Source organism: Pan paniscus, chromosome 4 (assembly GCF_029289425.2).
Source record: "Pan paniscus chromosome 4, NHGRI_mPanPan1-v2.0_pri, whole genome shotgun sequence".
In the NCBI taxonomy this organism is placed as follows: Eukaryota; Metazoa; Chordata; class Mammalia; order Primates; family Hominidae; genus Pan; species Pan paniscus.
The window spans coordinates 163970694-163992270 of record NC_073253.2 but is presented as its reverse complement, the minus strand read 5'-3'; the positions used below and the strand labels follow the sequence as shown (position 1 = coordinate 163992270).

Genomic DNA, 21577 nt, shown 5'->3' with positions numbered 1-21577 from the left:
AGGTTTTACATGACACCTGGAGACCATTTAAAATGTTACTTGGCGGTGAGAGCTGTGTGTTTAAAAATAACGCTCACCCGGTGCCAAATCACTTTAGAGTCGGGTACAAATATTGAGACAAAAACCCCAGCTGTTATTGCTTTGGCTGCTAATTTGAGGTGTCAAATGAGAGCTCGACTGCTATACGTCAGTGAATAAGGCCCCTTGTGAGATCATTATGTTTTCTAACAGTTGAGAGTAATGGACTAATCAGTGCAGCATCAGTTGTTTTCATTATATGCCCACACAATGGTTATGAGCTTTAATTTAAACGGTCCACAGGGAGATCAAGGAACTCAGTAATATGCAGCACCCAGGATAGTCCAGGAAAGCAGGTAATGCCAAAGAGATGGCTTCCCACCCTTGTCTCACCTCTCCCTCCACTCTCCCCCACCCCCACCAATCTCTCTTATTCCTCCCGCCTCATATGCCCTTGGAGACCCATCGCCCACTCCAAACAAGCAAAAGAGAAGCTTTGCTTAAGGAGCAGGCAGATCTGTACTTTCTATTCTACAGGGTATTCTTAAAAATTCCAGTCAACCCATCCAACAGTAAGGGCCACTAGGCTTTTGGCAACACTGATACGTGTTAGCCAAACCTTGACCTTAGACGCCTTTGGGACCTAGTTGTCCTCTGTCCTACGTTGCCTCTCCTACCTCCCTCACTGTCTGTGCTGAGCTGTCCCTGCTCCTTGGACAGGAGGAGGGCTGTCTAGTGCTGTTGCCTTGGAGCAGCCTCAGCAGTGAGGCCAACACCATGTTCCCCGCCACTTCTGGGACCAGTAAAGGATGGGTCCCTCACAAACTCATGTGATTCACCTCCACCTTGGAAAAATGTGGAAGCTGGAAAGGTGACATCTGTCTGTCTGAAGACAATCCTGTAAGAGGCAGTTTTGTGTAATGATGAAAAATATAGGTCCTGGCGTCACACCTCTCGGCTTTGAATATTGGCTCCGCAACTCTAGCTGTGAGATCTGAGCAGAGTTTATGTCATTTCCTGGCTTCCAAGTGGAAGTAATAATATCTCAGGAGTGTTGGGAGAATTAAATGAGATAATGTATGAAAAGTGCTCAGGCTAGTGCTGGGACTTAGTAAACACTTCATAAATAGTATCAGCATTATTTCTGCTATTATGAACATCAAAGATACCTTTACTGGAAGATTTTGGCAAGCTTCAAAGCAATATCCTTGACTAGTCTAGCTCATTAGAGGAAAGTAGTGTGTTCACAGGAGAACCTATACTATTCTGCTTAGGTTTTCTCTAAGGATGCTTTGTTGCATCGTTCTTATTCCTGGTTTCTGGAGCTTCCTAGAGCCCCCAGGCACATTACAGCAGTGTACAGCTGGATGAGAAAGGCAAGTTCAACCTGGAGATGAGGGAAACAGTAAAGGGAGTTTCACTTAAAAATGATAGCATACTTAGGAGGAGGTGCTGAGGATGGAGGCCCTGGGCTGAGCGGGAGGCTTGGGGATGCCCCTCTCAACCCGAGGTTGAGAGAGTGGGGTTGAGCATTCAGTGTATGCTCTCCTGGGGCCAAGTCCACAAAGAGAAGCCATCCATGCAGATTCTAATAGAGCTGAGTCAGCCAATAACGATCACTCTTAGGACCTGAGTGTCGTAGGGCCTGGTCATCAGCAGTAGGCCCTGATTCCTGGTCCCATGTTGGCTGCTCATCAGCAGCTGCCCAGCAAGACTGAGAAGAGTGGTTTGCTTTGACCTGTGAGCCAGAGAGGAGAGCAGGCACATAAAGGACAGCTCCAAGAATCTGTAGTGTCCCCAGTTTCATTCCTCTTGCCCTGCCTGAGCCAAGCAAGAGGGAGGGCCAGCAGTGAGTTCCCCTTGAGGTCCGCACACTGGCAGAACCCCTCTGTGCACATCGTCCCCTGCCTGTGGTTTAGGTATTTCTCACAGGGTCCAGCCACAGGACTTATACTCTCAGCTGCTCTTCAGGAAAGGAGTCTGGTACTTTGGCTGCATCCACCTCTGTTAATTCACTGTAGGCACTGGCAGAGATTGCACTTTCTTCTAGGCTTGCTGTGCTGGCCATTGGATGCCCACATTTGTAAGTACAACTCAGGGCATGTCTCAGCCCACTTTATTAAATAGACATCCTGTCATCATGGTGGCTGATGACTTACCAAGAGTCTCCTTCTTGGGGGTCATTAAGGAGGAAACCAGCTTGCTTATGTAGACTTAGGGAGAAGTCTATCTGCCTTGAGACAGGACATGAGTGGGCCAGCCCACCAAGAGGGTCTCTTGGACCCAAGGAGTCTGGATCCCCACCTATGTGGATGGGAAGAGGAGAGATTCCAAGAATACCCACAGGAAGGTTGGCACACAGAGAGGCTGCAGTGGCACTTACTGCAGATGCCTGGTTTTGCAATTATGTGATACATGCTCACAGATAATATTGTTGCATTAGAGCCAATTACATGGTGTTATGGACACACAACACGCAGATTACACCCAGGGCCAGGAAAGCACAGAGTGAAAAAGCAATGGCCTAATCGGAGGAGACAGAGGGAAACATCAGCCTTATTAAGGTTGCCAGGGTGGGGTGGCTGCAGCTGGACGTGTCTCCTCCAGATCAAAGATGGCTATCTTGAGGGATGCAATGGAGAGCCCCACGTTGACACTCAGAAGGGAACAGTGGAAGCCAGGGGCAGAAGCCAAGTTGGAGCTCTCCAAGGGTGGTTACAGCCACCTCCGTTGATTTCAGAGCTTAGGCTTCTTCCTAAGTGGGGAAACACCACGCCTGCCCCAGAAGAGGCCTTCAGTCCTAGTTGCTGCAAAAGAGCATCCTGTATACCACCCTCTACACTTAAGTAAAGGCTCTATTCTTAGCTTTTTCCGTAGTTCAATGGTTTTCCAACACGAACTTGCATGAGACTCCTCTGGAAAGCTCATTAAACACACAAGGCTGAGACCCACCCCAGGGTTCCTGATTCAGTAGGGGCTTGAGCATATGCATTTCTAACATGTTACCAGGTGATAGGCCTAGTCTAGAGACCACATTTTTTTTTTCTTTTTTCTTTTTTTTTTCTTTTTTTTTTTTGAGACAGGATCTCACTCTGTCACCCAGGCTGAGTGCAATGGCATGATCCTGGCTCACTGCAACCTTGACCTACCAGGCTCAAGTGATCCTCCCACCTCAGCCCCTCAAGTAGCTGGGACTGCCGGTGCTCACCACCATACCCAGCTAATTTTTATTTTTTTAATGTATTTATTTTATTTTTCATTTTTTTGGTAGAGACAGGGTCTCCCTATGTTGCCCAGGCTGGTCTCAAACTCCTAGGCTCAAGCAGTCCTCCTGCTGTGGCCTCACAAAGTACTGGGATTATAGGCATGAGCCACTGCACCCAGTCTGGGGACCACATTTTGAGAACCACTGCCCAAGTTCCTTCCATGCACAACCCAAGGTGGAGTCACCTGTCCTCTCTCTTGAGCAGGGCCTTCCCCTAGGTTCCGATTCCATCACGGCATTGCAGGTTCCAGAAAGAGCGGGACTGATCTTCCAAGGTAGGAGTGAGACTACCTGCTTTTGAATCCCAATGCTACTACTTGCCAGTTGGGATTTCTGAAAATGGTTTTTGTGGTTTTTAAGTTTTGAATGCCTCTGACCTAAACCCCTCTTCTTTCCGAGCAGTTATGTGCCTTGCCTAGCATATCACATTTAATCACTGACAAAGGCAGAGACAGGATGGTTCAGTTCTACAGCAGCCAAGGGCCAATAAAATTTCTATAAAAATCCAGATAGAAAATATTTTAGCTTTGCAAGCCATATGGTCTGTGTGTCAACTACTCAGCTATTGTAATGCAAAAGCAGATCGACAATACAAAAGTGAATGCGTAAAACCAGTTTTACAAAAACAGGCTGCATTGGATGGGATTAGGCTTGTGGGCAGTTGTTTGCCAACCCCTGGAGCTGTCCATTATGTGAATCTTCATGTATTCATCCCGCCTGGGGAGCCCTTGTCCTGCCTCAGTACCCTGGCATTGAGCTAATAGGCCCCCAAAGATGTCCATGACCTCATCCCAGAAACCTATGAATGTTGTCTTACATGGCAAAAGGGACCTGGCACATGGGACAACATTAAGGATCCTGAGATGGAGGAGTTATCCTGGATTGTTCAGATAAGCTCTAAGGGTAATCACGAGGGGCCTTGTAAGAGGAAGGTCCCAGGAAGTGGAGATCACAGTGAGTGTCAGGAGATGTGATAACAGAAGCAAGAGGCTTCAATGGCTGTTTGGAGCTGTGTTCAAATATATTTTTTAAAAAATCGTTGAGTAACAAAAAGAAGAGGTTGAAGTGACGCAATGAAGCAGCCATGAGCCGAGGGGCATGGGTGGGCTCTACAAGCTGCAAAAGGCAAGGCAGCAAATTCTCCCCTGAAAGAAACGCACCCCAGAAACCCATTTTAGACTTCTGACTGCAAAACTGTAAGAGAATAAATGTGTGGTGCCTGAAGCCACCAAATCCATGGCAATCTGTTACAGCAGCCATAGGAAACTAACACGGGCCTCATTCCTGGACTCAGTCTTGCTTGGATTCAAATCTTGGCACTACCACATGCTTCAATCATGAAATGGAGGTGATATTAAAAGTCCCTGCCTCATGGGATAATTGGAGGAATTAAATGAAACGATACAGGCTGGGCATGGTGGCTCACACCTGTAATCCCAGCACTTTGGGAGGCCTAGGCAGGCGGATCACCTGAGGTCAGGAGTTGAAGAGCAGCCTGGCCAACATGGCGAAACCCTGTCTCTACTAAAAAACACGAAAATTAGCCAGACGTGGTGGTGGGCACCTGTAATCCCAGCTACTCAGAAGGCTAAGGCAGGGAGAATTGCTGGAACCCAGGAGGCAGAAGTTGCAGTGAGCCGAGATCACACCACCACCCTGCAGCCTGGGCGACACAGCGAGACTCTGTCTCAGAAAAAGAAAAGAAACGGTACAATGCAGTACCCTTAGCTCAGAGCCCGTCTGGCATATAATAAGCTCTCAGTTAATGTTAGCAGTTATCAGTAACATCTCATCTAATTGCCACTAAAGCTCTATGAGCCCAGTACTATTATCATCTCCATGTTACAAAGGAGGAAACGTAATGAGATTAAGAAATTTACCCATGGTTGCATAGGCTGTAAGTGGCAGAGCCAGTCTAAACTAGTCTCTGCCTTCGAGGTCCATGCTCACCACCTCTCCTTGGCATTGGGGTTGTAACAACAATTCCTTCATTGAATGCCAGCTACTTAGGCAGCGGCACAAGAAGCAAATAGAATGCAGTACTCTGTGTGTGGGCAAAAGCTGCCAAGACTGGAAATCAAATAAATCTGTGTTTATTAGGGAAACGAAAACTGTAGCTGTCGTAGCAATCAGCGTCTGAGAGGTTACCAACCCTCTGATATCCCCGGGCTGGCCAGCCCCAAGCAGCAAATCATGAAAGTCTGAATACTGTGTTTAGTCATTTTGGTTCTGGAATAATTGCTATTATCGTAAATGTTTTATAGCACTCATTACGACTCACATTTAAATATCAGTGTAGTAATACATTAATAAGTCATCGCTGCTGGACTACTGCCGGATGCAGTTATAGTTGAGGCCCTGCTTATAATTGTACTGTATATTCAGCTAAATTAGAGCCGGGCTGTGAACTCCACCTGATGTTGAATGACTGGGTGTGCTTGGAAAGAAGCCCCTTCTCTGCAAAGGGTTCTTGCTCTTTGAAAGATAGGGAGGATGCTCAGATTTTTTTGTCTGGTGGTCAGTCAACAACCTTAACTTGGTTTCCCCTAAGTGTGGAGCCCAGAACTCTGAAATGGACAGAAGGTGAAATGGAGGGATCCTTTCTGCCCTGGAGGCATTTCTAATCCAATGAAGAAGGGGAGAGAAGCATAGCCCTCACCCCCAGGAAGCTCCCTGCCAAGGCAGAGTGCCTGGTCTGATAGCAGTGACAAATTCTTCAGTGTTGTTTGATGAGATATTCTGGAAGCTTTCTGGATGGACAGAGGCAGGATAGATTATCCCCCACTGAGCATCTCCCCACATACACACACACAGAAAAGAAGCCATATGAAACAAAACAGCTAAGTGGGCTCAACTTCATAAAATGCCAAATACCTGCATTGGCGAGTTAGTGAAGTCATAAAGTAGGCAGAAGCAGGCAATGTAAATTTTGTCTATTCATTCTTCTTTACCATCCCATATGCCTAACAGTGTCAGACATATGGTAGGTGCACAGTAAATATGGGAGGGAGGGAGGGAGAAAAAAGAATTAGGTTCTGTGCCTTTCACCACGCAGATGATAAGTAGATGTGGGGGATTACACGAATAGTCTGGGGCAAGGGAGGTGAGGCCACTGGAATCCTGCTTTGGACTGGGCTCACAAGGGGCTGGAGAAGGAATTGTTACAGGTCCCCTTGGGTAGGATGGAGAATATGGGGGACACTGTATGCTGAGTAAACCTCTATTTCCATGGGGGTTGGAGTAGAGGGGAATATAATAGGCCAGGCCAGGACTAGATTCTCTCCATGAATGTCAGTAACATAGTGGCCTCCACTTACTGAGCACATACCCCATGCTAAGCCTTTTACCAGCCTGTGAGGTAGGTACCATTACCTGTTTCCTCCCACAAATAAAGAACCTGCAGATAAGAGATATTGATAACTTGCCCAAGGCCACACAATTCGGAAGTAGTAGGATTTGATTTCAACCATGTACAGAGCAGGACATGAGGCTATGGTAATGCACAGGATAGAAAATGGTCCTGCCTTTGCAGACGTATGATGTAGAGGGCATTTGAAGAGGAAGATAATGTGTTTACGAAAAGCCAAGGGCAAAAGACATCTGGCTTAACCCATGAAGGCTTCCAAAGAAAGGGTCCTTCCTGGGCCAGTAGGGACCCATGGAGGCTCAGGAGAGGGTAAGAGGAATTGGATTGTTGAGTAAGGGATGTCTGATGTGGTTCTGGGAGGAGCGGAGAATGGAAGGGCACAGGAACAAGTGGCCACCATGAGGAATTGTACCAAGGGCTGTATCCAACTGTTCCTCTTTGGGAGGTATAGTGAGGCAGGTGTGGGGTCAGGGAGCTGAGAGCTAGGCCTGACTTCCCCACATATTATGTCTCTCCACCTGGGTAGTCACTGAAGTAACTGATGCAAAAGGCCCTCCTGCTACGTGATGTTTCTGCCTCTGCAGATGGCCTTCCTTAGGTGCCATGCTTTCCCTAGGCTTCCATAATAGGTTTCTCCAGAAGGGTAAGCCCGGGTACTTGCCTATAGCCTGGCTTCATTCTTCAACAGCCTCATTTCAGTCTGGTTCATTTATGGAGCTCACACCTTTCTCTTTGCTTTTCCCTGCACAAAAGTACCTGTCAGAGCTAACATGCACCGTAGGAGCTCCATTCATGGTTGTAGAGATGCACCAGAAAGAAGAGATGCACAGAGCTCACAGACTTGTTTGAGATTAGATGTGCTGAAGGCTGACACAGTGGCTCACACCTGTAATCCCAGCACTTTGGGAGGCCAAGGCGGGGTAGATGATGTGACGTCAAGGAGTTTGAGCCCAGCCTGGCCCACATGGTGAAATCCTGTCTCTACTAAAAATACAAAAATTAGTCAGGCGCCTGTAATTCCAGCTACTTGAGAGGTGGAGGCAGGAGAATCGCTTGAACTCGGGAGGCGGAGGTTGCAGTGAGCTGAGATCGTGCCACTGCACTCCAGCCTGGGTGACAAGAGCGAAACCCCATCTCAAAATAAAAAGATTAGATGTGCTGAAAGAGTCAGAAGATGCCTAGAAAATACAGAATCACCTATCCCCACAGCATCCTGTGCAAGGCAACACATGCAATGGGAGTATCAAGGAGAATGCAGCAAGGTAGTGCTGGACTCAGATCCCACCTCCAGAGCTTTGCAGTGATTGTTCTTGGAAAACATATTTTGCCTCCCTGTGGCTCAGCCTCCTCATCCATAATATGAGGATAACACATTTGTATATTTGTGTGTTATTAAGCATATCTGTTTCCTTCTCCATAAACCGAGGACAGGAATAGGTAACTGGCATTGTAGATGTAAGAATTAGAGATGTTATAATGAAGCACTCAGTGCATAGGAGGGTTTCAGGAAGCGATACTCTTACTCAAGGTGGGTAGGCAAGTCCTGAGAGGATAGTAGAGGGAAGGAGGGCTCCACCTGAATAAAAAAGTCAGGGCATGCTCTTCTCGTCTGGAGACCTGTCCACTTGTCTTCAGCTGCTCCACTGGCTGGGCCATGACTGTTGACTCATGGTCTTGCAGTCACAACCATCCCTCCCCCCACCTTCTACAAGCATCTTGGTGCCTCCCCTGCTGCTGCCTGGCTGATCATCTCCCTTCTCTATCTCCGCAGTACCCTCAACAACAACAACATCAGTCGCATCCTGGTCACCAGCTTCAACCACATGCCGAAGATCCGAACTCTGTGAGTAAGAAGTCTGTGCATCTCTCCCATTTTCTCCCTACCTCACGCCCAAAGTGCAGCACTCTACGCTGCTTGTCAAACCTACCATGCTATGACTAGGCAGATGGTTCCGACATTCAAATTCCTCCTTCTGCTATTAACCAACGGGTGCCTTGGCGAGTGAGGGTAGATGTAGAGACAGGTCATGGTGCCACCAACCATGGTTCTGAACCACCGTTCTGCGTCAGACAGACTCATTTCTCTTACCCTAGAACTGTGGGAATTCTTCCTGTGTTGTGTGCATGTTTTCCGTCCTGATAGAAGAGATTAGTTTTACATTGTCACAAAGCATATAGAACTCTGACTGAATGATTCGCCATTTGCTTAGCTAATGTTACGTAACATCAGCAGTTCTGTCAGATTGCCAGTGGTTACAATGGTTTTCCCCTGAGGAATGACAGTACAGGAGAGTCACTCCTTCTCTCCACCCACCCAGCCCCCACCCAGCACATTTCCCTGCTCACCTGCTCCCTGGATGATATTCTGACATTAGAATGCCACCTTTCTCACACTTGGTTCTTTACCTTTGATGTCTTAGGTGGGCTTAAGTTTTCCAGGGTGCGTACTCAGGAAACAAATCTCCTCATCGTGACCAATACAGAGAGCAGTTCTAGTGCTCTTATTACCTGGGGAGTTCCCCTCTGTTCCCAGTCAGGAACCTCTTTGTAAGTTTCTCTGTAAGTGGACTCTGTCAGCCTTTCCAGAGAGGTTCAGACTTGATACTTGGCTTGTGTTGGCGGAGCTTTGGTGGTATTTTCCTCACACTGGTCAGGGAGAGCGAGCTCCCAAGGGTGTCAGCCAAAAACATTTAGGGCCAAGGCCAAGGGCTAGAATTCCTGCAGTCCCCTTTATTAGCTCTGTTTCCTCTGTTCCCTCCTCTATAAATAGGAATGGTGGTGAGGATCAGATGAAATTAGATATTTAAAGTGCCTGGCAAGCAGTAGACAATAAATGATATTGATTGTTACATTATTATCACATGATCAGAAATCTGGACTGAAAGTTCCAAGCAGCCATCCGATCTGTGCTGCCTGTACAATCCATGAGATTTGGAAATCCTTAGAGCAGAGCTTCCACAGTGGGGTCCCTAGACCAGCAGCATCAATATCACCCAGAACTTGTTAGAAAAGCAAGATTTCAGGCCCCATACCAGACATACCAGATCAGAATCTCTTGGGGTGGCACCCAGCAATCTGTTTTTCATAAGCCCTCCAGGAGATTTTAATGCTCATAAAGTTTGAGAACCACTGCATTCATGAGAAAGCAACTTTATCTTCAGGCAAAGATAAAACAAAGACCAAAGAAGCAATTTATATAAAGAGGTAATACAGAGAACCCTAAGAAGGACACAGAGTTTGCAGTTAGGCCTGAGTTTAAATGGGAGCTCTGCCACTTAATTTGAGCAAGTTTCTTCATTTCTCTGTGCTTCAAGGAAAGTGAGTTCATGAATGCTTGCCTCAAAGTTGCTGTGAGAATGAAGTGCAGTTTAACACATAAAGTGCCTGGTACATGGTGTGCACACAACAAATACTTGTTATTATAAAGAATAATAATCTGAGCCCTGCTTCCATCTTTGCTTCCCAAATTCTTTCCTGGATCCCTCATTCAAAAGCATAACTCAGCCAAGAAAATCTGTTCCTTTCCCTCCCTCTTAAAATAGGGTAGTGCAGTAATGGAATTTTAAGAAGCCATTTGGTCTTCAAAGACCTCTTCAAAGTTCCCAGCAAACCACAGATGAGCTGGGGAAAAGTGGGACCCAGGGCTTCTGGGCAAGAAGCCAAGAGTGCGCCTCAGGGTGCTGGGCCTGCATTACCCCAGACATGTGGGTTGCATCGAAGAAAAATGACTCTCACCTGCAGGAATCAGCCATCCAGCTCCTGTGAGCTCTTCCTGTGATTTATCCTTCCCTTCTTTGTTATTTTCAGTTTAGAAGCAGCAATAACAGAAGCTGGGCTCATTCCCTGGGAGTTGTAGGGACAGGGTTAGGCCTGGATCTGGGGTACTTTGTTTGGGCTGCAGTAGGGAGGGGGAAGAGAACAGGAGGGTTTTTTTCTACTGGTTTCTGTTGTCATTCTTCTCTGCCATCCTGAACATTCATCTGATGAGTTCAGATCAATCAATCAATCTCGTCTGTTCTCTTTGCTCCCTGCCTGCTGCCATTTTCTCTTTAGTTTAATTTCAGAGATGGCGCTGTACAGAACTCCCTGGAGACTTGAGCTGACTAATCCCCCTTCACTGTAATTAAAGTGTGTATTGGGTTGGGGGGGGACGGCTGGTGGTGGTGGAGAAGCGGGGAAGACGAGAGAGGAAGGAAGCCATAAATGGGATTTCTAAAGGAAAGCTTTTATATTGAATTCAGAAAGCCACATTTTATAGAAAATGAACACTGACCCTCTCTAAAAGGATTTGCTGGAAATTTAATTTAGCGTCTGTGGCTAAAAGGCACCTTTTATAAATTGGCATTTGTATTCATTCACCTTATGTTCTGTAGAGGTGGTTTCATCAACATGGAATATGATGTGTCCATCAGCAAAAGATTGCAGAACAACATGCAGGACCCACCTAGCCACCTCGGTGCTACAGTATCTAAATGAGAAACTGCAGCCTTGTCCAGGCAGGGCCATGGGCTGGGAAGAGAGTGAAGTCTGGAGCTAGTCTCCTCTCAGTCGTAATTAACAGTGAACATTTCTTCAGTGGTTTGCTGCGTGCCAGGCCTTGTACTAAGCACTTCCCATGAATCATTTCAATTCTAACAGCAGCCCTAGGAAGGAGGCACCACTAATATCCCCATTTGACAGATGATAACACTGAGGCCCAGAGTTAAATTGCCGCCCGAAGTCAAAGTCAGAAAGCATGGAGCCAGTGTCAGACTCAGGCAGTTTGCCATCACAGCCTGAGCTCAGGCCATTCATCAGGAACAAAAGCAGAAGAGCAGGTGCCAGGTGAACAGAAGAAGGGAGATAAGAGCCTCTGCACAGCCCAGAAGCCTATGGAGGCCACCCTCCCTTGTGTCGTTGCTGTCACACCTCACCAAAACTATTGAAAGTAATTAAAATAATGTCCCTTCTCACTCAAGAGGATTAGCGCTACCCCTGACAGTGCCTAAGCTCTAATTTCATGCTCATTATGATTATTTTTCTTTTACTATTTGACATGGTATGGCTTAACTTGATCTCCCAAACGTGTTGTGAAAGGCAAGAATCTACCCAGCTTGACTCTTAGCATTTCTGGTGGATACAATTCCAAGAAGAGGGAGTGGAGTCTGTTCACCACCCTGGACTCCACTGCCCTGGGCTTTTGACGAGAACCCTCTGATGGCTCCAAATCAGTCTGGGTCACCTCTTTTCTCTGGTGCTCTTGGGAGGAGAAAAATTTCTATTAAGACGGACAAAGGGATAGGAACTATCAGTATCAAGATTAAGAAGAGAGATAGCTTGGGGCCAGCCAGCCAGGATTGAGACAGGATCAACCTAATAGAATCTTCCAAAAGGGAAACCTCTGACATTTTTATTATCCCAGAAATCAATCAGCTCAGTAAGGATCTGACTTACCTAAACGTCATTTTTGTTGTTCCATTGATCTCTTACCCTTGATCGGAACCGACGGGAATTTGTTTGCATTGATCTGTGATCCACCACATGCACCCACGCTCCTTGGCTCATAGAGAATCCCTGTTGCCTCAGCTTCCACGCCTCACTGCACAAGAGGGCAACCACCTTTCCAAATAAAAGCCAAACGCTCATTAAAAGGTTCTGCTTCTCCCGGCACACAAAAGAACAGCACCTCAGCCTGCGCGTGCCACGGCAGGCTGCCCTGTGGTCTGCTTTGTCCCAGACAGACCTACTGTTGCTGTGTTCCTCGGACAACATTTATACCCGGTGAAAAGTCAGCTGAAAGTCCACTGCCAAGCCTCCTCTCTGTTTTTGGCACAAAGTGGTTAATGCTTAATGAATAAACAGAGGTTTTGCTTTCCCTCCTAGAACTGAGGTCCTTCCCACCAGCTTAGGATTCTGGTTCGCCAACCCCTTCCTGCCTGTCTCACTTCTTTCCAGAGTCCAGGCGAAGAGCAAGCAGTGCTTGCTTCAGCTCAAGAACTCTAAGCTTTCGAACTCAAAGGGGAGAACTGCGTGGGACCCATTGTACTCACTGTATCTTGGGCCCAGGAGCCTGTGAAAGTGTGTGCAACCCACTGGGAAATGCAAAAAGGAAATTACATCCAGATTAATTATTTTTGAAACAAAATCATAAAAGTCTTTTTCAAAATTGTTAGCAGAAAAAATTACATTTTATATGGGATATAGGTTCATTTAATCTAACTGATATGATGGGATCTGGAGCCCCCTGTGGTGGCCAAGGCCCCAGTGGCCCAGGCCTATGGGAGGCTTTTGCCCACACAGTGGCAGGAAGGCCCTGCTGGCATCCAGCAGGAGGTAGCTGCACTTGGCCAGTGTTTGGCAATGTTGACCTTACACTAAGTGGAGCTTGGTCAAGAGCCCTTCAGCTCTCTCTATTCCAGGCGTGGAGGGGGCTTGAGCCTCTCCACAGGGCTGACACTCAGTAATAACTGGCTTGACACAGACTACTTGAAAGTCTTTATATACTGCTAGCTGATTAGCATGTCCAGGATTTAGGCATTTAAAATGTGCATCCGAAATGCAAGTACATGACAAGCTGATGTGATGAAAACTTACCCACTACCAACTTCTAGTGACCTAGGGTTGTAGGGAACATGGAAATGGGAAACCCCTGATAGAGAGACCTTGGGGAAGAACCTGGAATATCCGTAGTTTGCCTTAGAAGCCCCTGGATATCCTTAGTTTGCCTCCCTGGTAGTGGAAAGGAAGTTCAAGTCACTTAACTTGATGGGATTCCCCTCAGAAGTGAAACACACAGATCCCTCCAGGGATTCTTATCTACTCAGGGGCAAGAAATTCATCCGGAACCACAGCTACCAGAGGGGGAAAGCCGAAGCATCCTAGAACTGGTTAGAAAATATTTTCAGCCATACCTGAATCAGTCAGAACAGCAAATACACCAGACAGAATTGAACACAGGAAGGAAAGCAAGGGCACTGTGGAGAGATGGCTATGGATTGCAAGAGTCTGGTACAGACAACACCTTATTTAAGTGGGAGGGTGGAAAGAAGGTACATCCTCTAAAAATTTCCCTTCTGTCTGCAGCCTGCTCACTCCAGCTAGTGCACACAAAGTGGTATTGGTTTTAAGCCCACAAGCATTACATGCAGTGGGTTTATTAAAGGACACTTAGTGGAGGAATGAAGAACAACTCAGGGAAAGGCAACAGCATCTCTCAGCTGCGTGTCGCTGGAGATGGGGGCATTGAGATTGAGAAGCATGTTTCAAGCAACCTGTAACTCATGCTGGCTAAAGTGCTGAAATTTACAAATAAATAGCCCTTTTGTAAGTTTGACTCCCATCAGGATGTCACTGTAATAATGTCGCTCCCCTTCTCTCATGTGCTGAGGCTTGCTTGAGTGAAAAGAAAAGAGGGTGGACTTGCTATTAAAAAATGAGCTTTGCTCGGAACCCTGGAGGCATCCTTTGGATGTGACCTGGCAATGAAAGGGTTGGGGCTCCCATGTTTTTGGTAGTGCAGAGGGAATTGCTTCCCTGGGCTCCTAGGGATTTTCACACTGGAGAAAGGGGCAACAGGGGTTTTGGCCACTCTGTCTGGCCAGTGGCAGCCTCCACACTTCACTCTGTGATCATGCCTTCTCTCTGTCCCGCCCTCTCCCAGGCGCCTCCACTCCAACCACCTGTACTGCGACTGCCACCTGGCCTGGCTCTCGGATTGGCTGCGACAGCGACGGACAGTTGGCCAGTTCACACTCTGCATGGCTCCTGTGCATTTGAGGGGCTTCAACGTGGCGGATGTGCAGAAGAAGGAGTACGTGTGCCCAGGTGAGGATGCCTTACCTGCTCTCCCCTCCTGTGCTATGACCCACCCACTCATGAGCTCCCACAACATCACCCTGACCTTGAACACATACCCTAGCCCAGAGCTTGGTGTGGAAGGAACCCCATAGGTCGTCCTCAGTACTCAGGAGTCACTTAAAGAACTGTGACATGCCTCAAAGGGTTTTAAAACAGAAACTCTTGTCATCTGGTAAAGGGAAATGCTAAAAGAATTCATGAACTACTTTTTCAGCCCCCTAGTCCATTGATACTAGAAACCGAACATTTGTTGAGCCACACATAAAATGGAAACAGGTATAACGGAGGTGTTCTAGCATCTGCTAAACATGTTCCTGTCGTCCCATTGCTCATAGAAATTGGAAGACAAGATAATGTAGGCTCTGGAGTCAGCTGCTTGGCTGGAAATCTCAGCTCTGTCCCTTTGTGGTGTGTGACTTTGGCAAGTTACTGCTCATCCGCAATATGGAAATAATAATAGTTCATAACTCAAAGAACAGGTGGGAGGATTAAGTGAAATAATGCATATAAAGCACTTAGCATAATACACAGCCCTTGGTAAAAGCTAAATCAGTGGAGCTTAATTATTATAGTTTAGTGGGCTCACAAAATGTGCTGAGCAAACATAAGAGTTTGATCTGTGGGTAATCGAAATGTAACAGAAGCACAGATTGCCTATGTGGCACAGAAAACAGAATGATGCAGACACATAACTGAAGGCAGCTCAGATCTCTGGGGATGGGAGGTGGCTGAGTAACCCAGGAAAATCTTTCCAGGGGATGTAGCTTTAAAACAGTCCTGGCTGGGCGCAGTGGCTCATACCGGTAATCCCAGCACTTTGGGAGGCCAAAGCAGGTGGATCACCTGAGGTCAGGAGTTCAAGACCAACTTGACCAACATGGTGAAACCCCGTCTCTACTAAAAATACAAAAATTAGCTGGACGTGGTGGCAGGCACCTGTAATCCCTGCTACTCAGGAGGCTGAGGCAGGAGAATTGCTTGAACCTGGGAGGTGGAGACTGTAGTGAGCCAAGATCGCACCACTGTACTCCATCCTGGGCCACAACAGTGAAATGTCTCAAAAATTAAAAAAATAAATAAAAAAAAACAGGGTCCCAAATTTTACTTGTTTGCTTTTACTTTGCATTGGCACCTTCCATTCTCACCAACTCTTCCTTTTTCTGTGGTAAATAAGTAGAGCTAATTCCTTGACTTCCTAAAAAAAAAAAAAAAAAAACCAGAAAGCATTCAGTTGAGAAATTTCCCAAAGAGGTATTTTGATTTCCAGGAAGCCAGTCCCAGAATTGGGGCCCAGTGGCCTCTAAAGGCTGAGTCTGGGGAGTTAGCATGCAAGAGGAAACAAGGACCCCAGGGAGCTTAAGCACTGTGGGCTCTGCATTTCTCTCACCTTTCTAACTGGTGCCCACCTTTAGTACTAAAGGGTTTACTGGGACCAGCATGAACTGCTGGACTCCAGTATGGCCAGAAGCGCAAACTCTCTGGCCTCTTCTGCTCTTAGATCACACTTGCGATATACAAGAATTTTCCTTGAATTCAACTTCATCTCATTCTCTGCCGCTTCCTCCTGTCATGTTGTTATTTTACCATGTTATTTATTATCTAAAAATATTTTAACATGTCTCAAGCAGTACCTCAATAACTTCCTATAGACACCCACTTAGAAATCACTTCCCATCAAACACATATAATAAAACCATTTATCACGCAGGCACCAAATTCAAATATAGTGACTATAATTACAGTAATTATTCGGCAAAGGGTACAATATCGGCATAAGTGAAAGAAATAATTATAGAGTACGGGAGTCATCCAAGAGGTAGTGAGAAAAAACTAATTAGAATGATAAAACATATCATTACAGGTGAGTGCCAGGTTTAATGTAGTGTATGACCGTTCACACCACTTCATCAGAGAGCACATTCCTGTCAAAGGTGCAGCAAGACATTGCTCACCCAGCACCAGTCAGGATCCAAAACGAGGGGAGAAAGGCTGACCCTCCAAAGTCCATTAAATCTGAATGCCTCACTCTTTCTCCTTTGGAAAGGCTAGGTCCAGCAGACAGGTTCGTAGTTACGTGGGAGCACTTTTATCAACTTCTGTTTATAGCAGTTAATCCCATTGCTTGTGATGGTCCCTGGAGCTTCTTAGAATGAAGCCAGGTGTCTTTTGAGAACATGAGAATTTAGTCCAAAGGCTCCAGACATGACTATGCTGTTAATCTCCACCCTCTCGCCTGTAGTATGAATTAAGGGCAGGGATATATTGAGACCCCTATGCATGAGGGATTCTTTAAGTGCCTTAGCAGGCTCCCATGGGTTACAAACTAGAATGCTGTGAGCCATTACTCTCTGAAAAGGTCAAGGTCAGATATAAAGATCTGGGGGCCCTGGTGCAGTGAACATCCATGAAGATTGAACTCCTACCATCATGAGTCAGGTGCATGTGGAACATGCCCTCCAAAAACTTCTGCTATTACGTGGGTGCAAAAATAATTGTGGTTTCTGCCATTACTTTCAATGGCAAAAACTGCGAATACTTTTGTACCTTTTGCACCAACCTAATGCGTTTTCAAAAATTGTTAAATACACTTTGTGAGACAATGACAAAACCTTGAGAGGAAGCAATGTGGAGGAAGGTTCAGTCTGTGAGTGTGCAGTTGAAACATGAGTGGTCAGTCTTTGAGGCCCTAGAGAAGGAGGTTAAGGAGAAGAGCTGTTTTCAAGGACTGACCACACTCCACATGCCACCACCAACAACCAGTCCTGCCCCAATGCCTGAGCCCCACAAGGCATCTGAAGGATACTGTTTTGTATGGACCTGTCTATGGTGGGGTGTTTGTTTGTTCATTTGTTTGTTTGCTTGAGACAGTTTCATTCTTGTTACCCAGGCTGGAGTGCAATGGCAGTATTTTGGCTCACTGCAACCTCTGCCTCATGGGTTCAAGCAATTCTCCTGCCTCAGCCTCCTGAGTAGCTGGATTACAGGCACCTACCACCCTGCCTAGCTAATTTTTTGTATTTTTAGTAGCGATGGGGTTTCACCATGTTGGCCAGGCTGATCTCAAACCCCTGACCTCAGGTGATCCACCCGCCTTGGCCTCCCAAAGTCCTGGGATTCTAGGCATGAGCCACCGCACCCGGCCCTGTGGTGGTTTTTAACTGCAAAAACCCCAAATGCCCCTCATTCAAGCTATTCACCTGTTAAACCACAAGAGGAGAAATTCAGTCAAGAACTGAAGACAAGAACTTCTCTTACAAAATAGAGGTCATCCACTCAGGAGGAAAAGAGGCATTGGGGTAGCAATTAAGCCATCCCTGGGCATAGCTTCATCACCAGCAGTCCCCATCCAGGCAGCATAAGAAAAGCTCCCTGAGCCTTTAAATGGCATCAAAAATTTCACCAAACACATGGCTCCAGAGACAGGAAAGAGCTTTATCTCGCTCAGCCTGTGAGGGCTCTGCCTGCCCAAGTGCCTGATATCTCCCTTTGAATTAAATTCAGCTGTCTGGAGCCCAGCTTCTTCTCCCCAGAAGCCCTGGATATGGGCTCCTTATCACTCCAGCTAACCCAGAAATTTGCTAGCAGTGCACTTTGGCAAAATTCATCTCCTCTGTCAACTGTACCTTTCCAGTTGAAGGCATTTATTTTCTTCCCCTGGGTATTGGGAATTTTTCACAAGGGTGGGGAAATAGAGCTTTATTTTTTTATTAACTTTTTTCCCTATGTTATACAACTTGACTACTTGGCCCCCTTCAGCTTCTGCTGAAAGGATTTCTGTGAACTTTTCTTGTTTCAAGAGGAAGGTTAAGGCCCTACGGCTGGAAGTGTCTGGTTGCTTGTGGCCTGAACCCGACCAGAACTTTATCAAAGTTCATGATCATAGACCAGAGAAGAAGTTCATGTTACGTGAGTTGCAAGTTGTTGGTTTTTTTTTTTTTTCATCCTTATCTAAAGGGTTTATTTGGGGGTTTAAATTTTAGGATTTACCCTCCACTTGTTAATTTTCTGGTACCTTAATCTGGAAGGGTTTCTACCAGTCACAATTTGTAATTCAAGGTTATTAGTTGACCTCCTAAATCAGTTATCTCTTTGCTTTGAATGTCTTTGAACCCATTGGTTTGTCCATGTGTTTCACACTTACCTGCCCTTGGCCTTAAATGTGAGATATCCTTTCCTACAGACATTAGTCTTGTCTTCTAGTAATGAGGGGCCACGTCGTACACTTTTTCAGGTGCCCCAAATGCCTAGAACAAAGCTCGAACCTAATAGCCTCTCAATAAGCACTTCATTTATTATTAAAAATGAAATATGCTTATCTCTCTAGAAACAAGAAACTTTCCCTTTTCATCGTCTTTTTTTTTTTTAATTTGGGACTAGTTACTAAGTACAAAGATAATTAAGGTAAGCCATGACCAGCCACCCATCTCCTTAGGAGGTTTTAATTAAAACACCGTAATTGGACATTGCAGGAATGAGATTATTAGCTTTATTTAGCCATTCCCAAAATTATCATGCCTCTGGTATTTAAATCACATTCATTTATATTCTCATCATAATTGCTCGAGTCCCATTGTCATCGCAGTCTGTTGTTGGCTTTTGAAAGGCCAGAGGCCAGTAAGGATGCTTAATTTGAATACTGGAATTAATTTATTTCCACATGCTCACAAGGCCATTGGAGCTTTTGACTCTGCACTTTTACCAAGTGAGGTTTTTTTGTTGTTGTTCAGACTTTCAAAATATTCTGTAAATTTTTTTATTTTGTTTTGAATTGACACACAATAATTGAACATGCTGATAGTGTACAGTGTGATGTTTCAATATATGTATATATTATGTAAAAAATCAGAGGATTTAGCATGTCTGTCACCTCATACATTTGTGGTGGGAACATGCAAAATGCTCTCTTCTAGTTATTTTGAAATATGCAACACAATATTGTTAACTGTAGTCACCCTACTGGGCACTAGAACACCACAACTCACTCCTCTCTAACCATAACTTCATACATGCGGATCAGTCTCTCCCTATGTCCTCCTCTCGAATACCCTCCCCAGGCCCTGGTAAGCACCATTCTCCTTTCTACTTCTATGAGATCAACTTTTTTAGATTCCACATATAACTTAGATCATGTGGTATTTTGTCTTCTGTGTCTGGCTTATTTCACCTAACATAACGTCCTCCGGTTCCATCCATGTTGCTACAAATGACAGGATATTTTATGGCTGAATAGTATTCCGCTGTGTATATACAGCACATTGTCTGTATCCATTCATTCACTGATAACACAGGTTGATCCCATATCTTGGTTACTGTGACTAATGCTGCAATGAACATGCGAGTGCAGATACCTCACCAACACAATGATTTCATTTCCCTTGGATATGTACCCAGTAGCAGAATTGTTGAATATGGTACTTCTGTTTTGAATTGTATGAGGAACCTCCATACTGTTTTCCGCTGTAGCTGTCCTAATTGACATTCTCACCAACAGCGTATAAGAGTTCCCCTTTCTCCACATTGGTGCCAGCATTTGTTATTTTTTGTCTTTTTGGTAATAACCATTCAAACTGGGATGGGTGATAGCTCGTTGTGGATGAGGTTTTTTAAAGATGGAAAGAAAGAAACACAGCTCTAACACAGCAGTGTTTGATCATCTCTAGTGTAGCTTACACAACCTGTGTCTCAGTCCCTGAGCCTGCTCTTCCTACCTCTTGAGATTCCAAGGCTCTGATGGTTTTCAGTTTCATGGCAATAAATAGAAGAATTTGGGGTTCCTTTTGGCAGAGTAGACAGAAAGAAGAGCACAGGGCTAAACATTAAAACATTGTTGTTCACTAGCTTTATGATCTTGGACAGTTTGCTTAACCCCCTATTCAGTTTCCTCATCTCATGCTAAGGGGGAAAAAAAGAATGGAACCTAAATCATGGGTTTTATGAGGATCAAGTGAGATAATATATACAGAGCACTCAATGCGGTGTCTGGCACATAGTACACATTGAATACATGTTAGTTGCTATTACGAGACTGATGGCTACTCTTAGTTTGGACCCCACTGTGTCCTTGGGCAAGTCCCCTCCTCTCTCAGGGCTTCTCTTTCCTTGCCATCTCCATGGGCCCATCTAAGTCTGAAATTTGGTGGTCTTTTTCCCACTCATCTCAGCAGGCAAGTTAGGACCTTCTGCTTTCACCATGATAATCATCCCCATTTTACCATTTAGGAGAAGAACAATGTGGCTGGGCAGGAGGCAGGTCCCTGGTTATGGCTCAGTCTTTCTTCCCTCTGATAACTTCAGGGGGAGTTATACGAGCAGCAGAGATGGGATACTGGGCACAATACGCATGCAAGCAGCCGCAGGGACTTTCCCTGTGAGAGTTTGGGCTGGAGACGCATCCCTCCCCTCTCACTCACTTGAGTGTTCCCTGGACCGGAGGCAGCACCACTGATGATCGGTGAGGAGCTGGGAGGGACCTCCATTCTCCCAGGCTCTGCTCTGTCCCCCCTTGAAGTCATCAGGCCATGGTCCAGGGGGCCTTAAAGACATCTGAAGGTTAGGAATTGTAGTTTCTGCCCCGTTTGGCACAAAGACAGCTTTGGCTTCAGATAGAGAGCCCAGAGCCAAAGTGGTGACCAAGACCCCCCAGAGGGGAGATGCGTACTTGAGCCACATCCTCAGCCCCCTTTTCTGGAGAAGAAATCCACCCCAGCAGAGCAGCATTTTAGTGCCACTGAAAGAGCTCCAAGAGCAGATAGTGTGGACACTTATTTAAAAATGAAGACATGCAGAGCAAGTCCACATGCTCCCAATCAAAACATCTTATAACAGGGGTTCTATAGCCTGGTGCATCACTGTGCTCTGAGTTAAGGCCACCTTCCTTGCCAGTACATAGGCTCACTCAAGGACAGTGTGGGTCATGAGACCGCCATAAGAGCATGCTGTACAAGAGGAACACACATGTGCATGCAGACAGATGCTTTCATCGGAGATATAGAAAGTGATTCCTTCTATCCCAATATAAAATTGCTATTCCCATTCCTCTCTGTTTCCCAACTTATAGTCATATCATTTGCTGGGTAAAAAAGTAGGTGTTT

General features: G+C 45.8%; 1 protein-coding gene across 1 annotated transcript in view; it reads left to right on the top strand.

Moving 5' to 3' along the window:
• SLIT3 (slit guidance ligand 3) overlaps positions 1-21577 on the top strand; it is a 639400-nt gene that overhangs the window by 469531 nt on the left and 148292 nt on the right. The window contains exons 7-8 of the mRNA XM_014345150.4: positions 8422-8493; positions 14290-14453. Of these exons, the coding sequence (XP_014200636.3) occupies positions 8422-8493; positions 14290-14453 (236 nt within the window). The remainder of the gene's footprint in view (positions 1-8421; positions 8494-14289; positions 14454-21577) is intronic.